The 2,774-nt window shown below is 32.5% G+C and overlaps 1 protein-coding gene across 1 annotated transcript in view; it reads left to right on the top strand.

Annotated features, from left to right (window-relative positions):
- Positions 1–472, top strand: part of LOC104798635 (probable carboxylesterase 2) — a 2,121-nt gene extending 1,649 nt beyond the window's left edge. The window contains exon 3 of the mRNA XM_010520798.1: positions 1–472. Within this exon, the coding sequence (XP_010519100.1) occupies positions 1–175 (175 nt within the window). The 3' untranslated portion in view covers positions 176–472.
- Positions 473–2,774: the final 2,302 nt, after the last annotated feature.

The following is a 2,774-nucleotide window of genomic DNA, read 5'->3' as shown; positions in this document are numbered from 1 at the left end:
GGAAAGAGGGAAGGAATACTACGAGAGATTGGTGAAGAGTAGAAGCTGGTGGAGAGGATCCGCAGAAATGGTGGAGACGAAAGGGAAGGATCATGTTTTCCACATCTTCGAACACGATTGCCATGAAGCCGTTGAGCTGATTCGTCGTTTGGCTTTGTTCATGAACCATGCCTGATGATGATAATGGTGATGATGATGATGATGGTTGTTATAGTCTTTGTGTTCTTGTCGATTGAAAAAGCGTGATATAGAACGTGTGGTCCTTCGATTCTAATGGTAAGGAAGTGATTCGCCATTAGGGGGCTGGTTACGATTTTTGGCGGTTAAAAGTGATTGAAAAATCGATTGATTAAACCGCAACCAATCGCAACCGCAATAAAACGTGGATTTCTAATCGCTACTTTATATCTGTATTTCAATATCGTTTCAGAACTGGCACTACCCGTGTTAAGTGCATGTTTCTCGTCCTTCATTTGTAGTTGTCAGGTCCAAATCTCAATCATGCTCTCATCCTCTTTCTTTACTCGTCCCGACTTTAATTCCTCTCGAACCTTATCTCCCGTTCGTATTTGTACTTTAAGAATGTCCTTATCATCTGCAACCGTAATCGTAACGGTATAATTAGTCGACTCTAAAGTTTATTGATATGATCAAAATATATTATATAATATATATATATATATATATATAAGTACCGTTTGTGTAAGGAGTGTGTGACACGTGTCCCTTTTTGTTAAGAATATGGAAGGTTTTTATTATGTGATTTTCAAGAGTCAAATCTCATTTAAAAGAAAAAATACACATTACAATTGGTTTAATTATACATACATTAGTCACAAAATCCAAGGAGTCAAGTTGGTGTTGTTGTGTCTGTATATATTTTTATTGATGTTACCAAAGACCATTCGTATATCTTGTTTTTATTTTTTTATTTAAAACTATGTATTTATAATAACTAAATACATTATACGTAAGAAATATTTATATATGTAATAATCATATCTTTCTATATAAAAGTATAATTCACTTAATCAGGGTATGACGCATGTCATTTTTAATATTTTTAAATTAGTTTAAATTTTTATTAATTAAATCAAAATCATTATTGATTTCAACAATACTCCATTAATTTTAATTAGATTTAAATAATTTTTGTTGTAAAAATAATAAGAACTATATATACTAAAAGGAGATATAAAGAAGAGAAAGAGATATATGAAGAAGGGAGGGTATTTGATTTGTATTATGCTTTCTTTCTTGTTTTGATGTGTTTTTAAAAAATAGTTTACACATGCCTATTTATAGGCTTACAAAAATGTAAAACAACATTTTATGAATTAAATAACAAAAATGTTACAAGAAGAGTAAATATAGACATTCATTATTTTGTAAGTTTCTTAACACTCCCCCTTGAATGTCTATTGACCAAAAGATATGTTTTGATACCGCCTCGTTAAAAACCTTACCAAGAAAACCCAGTGGGACAAAACTTGGTGAAGGAAAAAAAGAGTGCAATACATATCTTTTTCTCCCCCTAGAAATAACATCATTTTATATCTCTCAAATGCTGCATCCCAATCATATGTACCATCTTTTCAAATGTCGATCTGGATAGAGACTTAGTGAACAAATCTGCTGGATTCTCACTTGAATTAATTTGATGAATACTTATTTCACCTTTTTCTTGAAGATCATGAGTGAAGAAGAACTTTGGCGAGATATGTTTCGTTTTGTCACCTTTGATGTAGCCATTCTTTAACTGTGCTATACATGCAGTATTATCTTCAAATAAGATTGTAGAAATATCTTTATCGGTTGAAAGTCCACATGATCCCCGAATATGATGAGATAACGATCTTAACCAAACACATTCTCGGCTTGCCTCATAAATCGCCAATATTTCTGCGTGATTAGTTGAAGTTGCAACCAAAGTTTGCTTTGTAGAACGCCATGAAATTGCAGTTCCACCATAAGTGAATACATATCCTGATTGAGATCGGGCTTTATGCGGATCTGATAAATATCCTGCATCTGCATAACCAATTAAATCTGATTTGGTCATGTTGGAGTAATATAAACCCATATCCATGGTCCCTCGAAGATATCTAAATACATGTTTCACGCCATTCCAATGTCTTCGAGTTGGTGAAGAACTATATCTTGCTAACAAACTTACGGCAAAAGATATATCAGGACGTGTATTATTAGCAAGATACATTAATGCTCCAATAGCACTAAGATATGGCACTTCAGGACCAAGTAGTTCTTCATTTTCATCACGAGGTCTAAACACATCTTTATTAACATCTAATGACCTTACTACCATGGGAGTACTTAATGGATGAGCTTTATCCATATAAAATCTTTTAAGTACTTTTTCCAAATAAGTAGATTGATGTAAGAAAACTCCATCTGTTAGATGTTCAATTTGAAGACCTAAACAATATTTTGTTTTTCCAAGGTCTTTTATTTTAAACTCCTTTTTTAAACATTGCACAACTTGTAATAACTCTTCAGGAGAACCGATGATATTTAAATCATCTACATAAACAGAAATTATGACGAATTTAGATCCTATGGTTTTTATGAACACGCATGGACATATAGGATCATTATTATAACCTTCTTTGGTTAAAAATTCACTCAAACGATTATACCACATTCGTCCTGATTGTTTCAATCCATACAATGCTTTGTTTAACTTTACTGAATAAATTTCCCGGGAATTATCAATATGTGCTTCAGGCACTTTAAATCCTTCAGGGATTTTCATA

The sequence above is a fragment of the Tarenaya hassleriana genome, unplaced genomic scaffold (assembly GCF_000463585.1).
Source record: "Tarenaya hassleriana unplaced genomic scaffold, ASM46358v1 Cleome55, whole genome shotgun sequence".
Lineage (NCBI taxonomy): Eukaryota > Viridiplantae > Streptophyta > Magnoliopsida > Brassicales > Cleomaceae > Tarenaya > Tarenaya hassleriana.
This window is presented reverse-complemented; position numbering and strand designations above follow the sequence as displayed.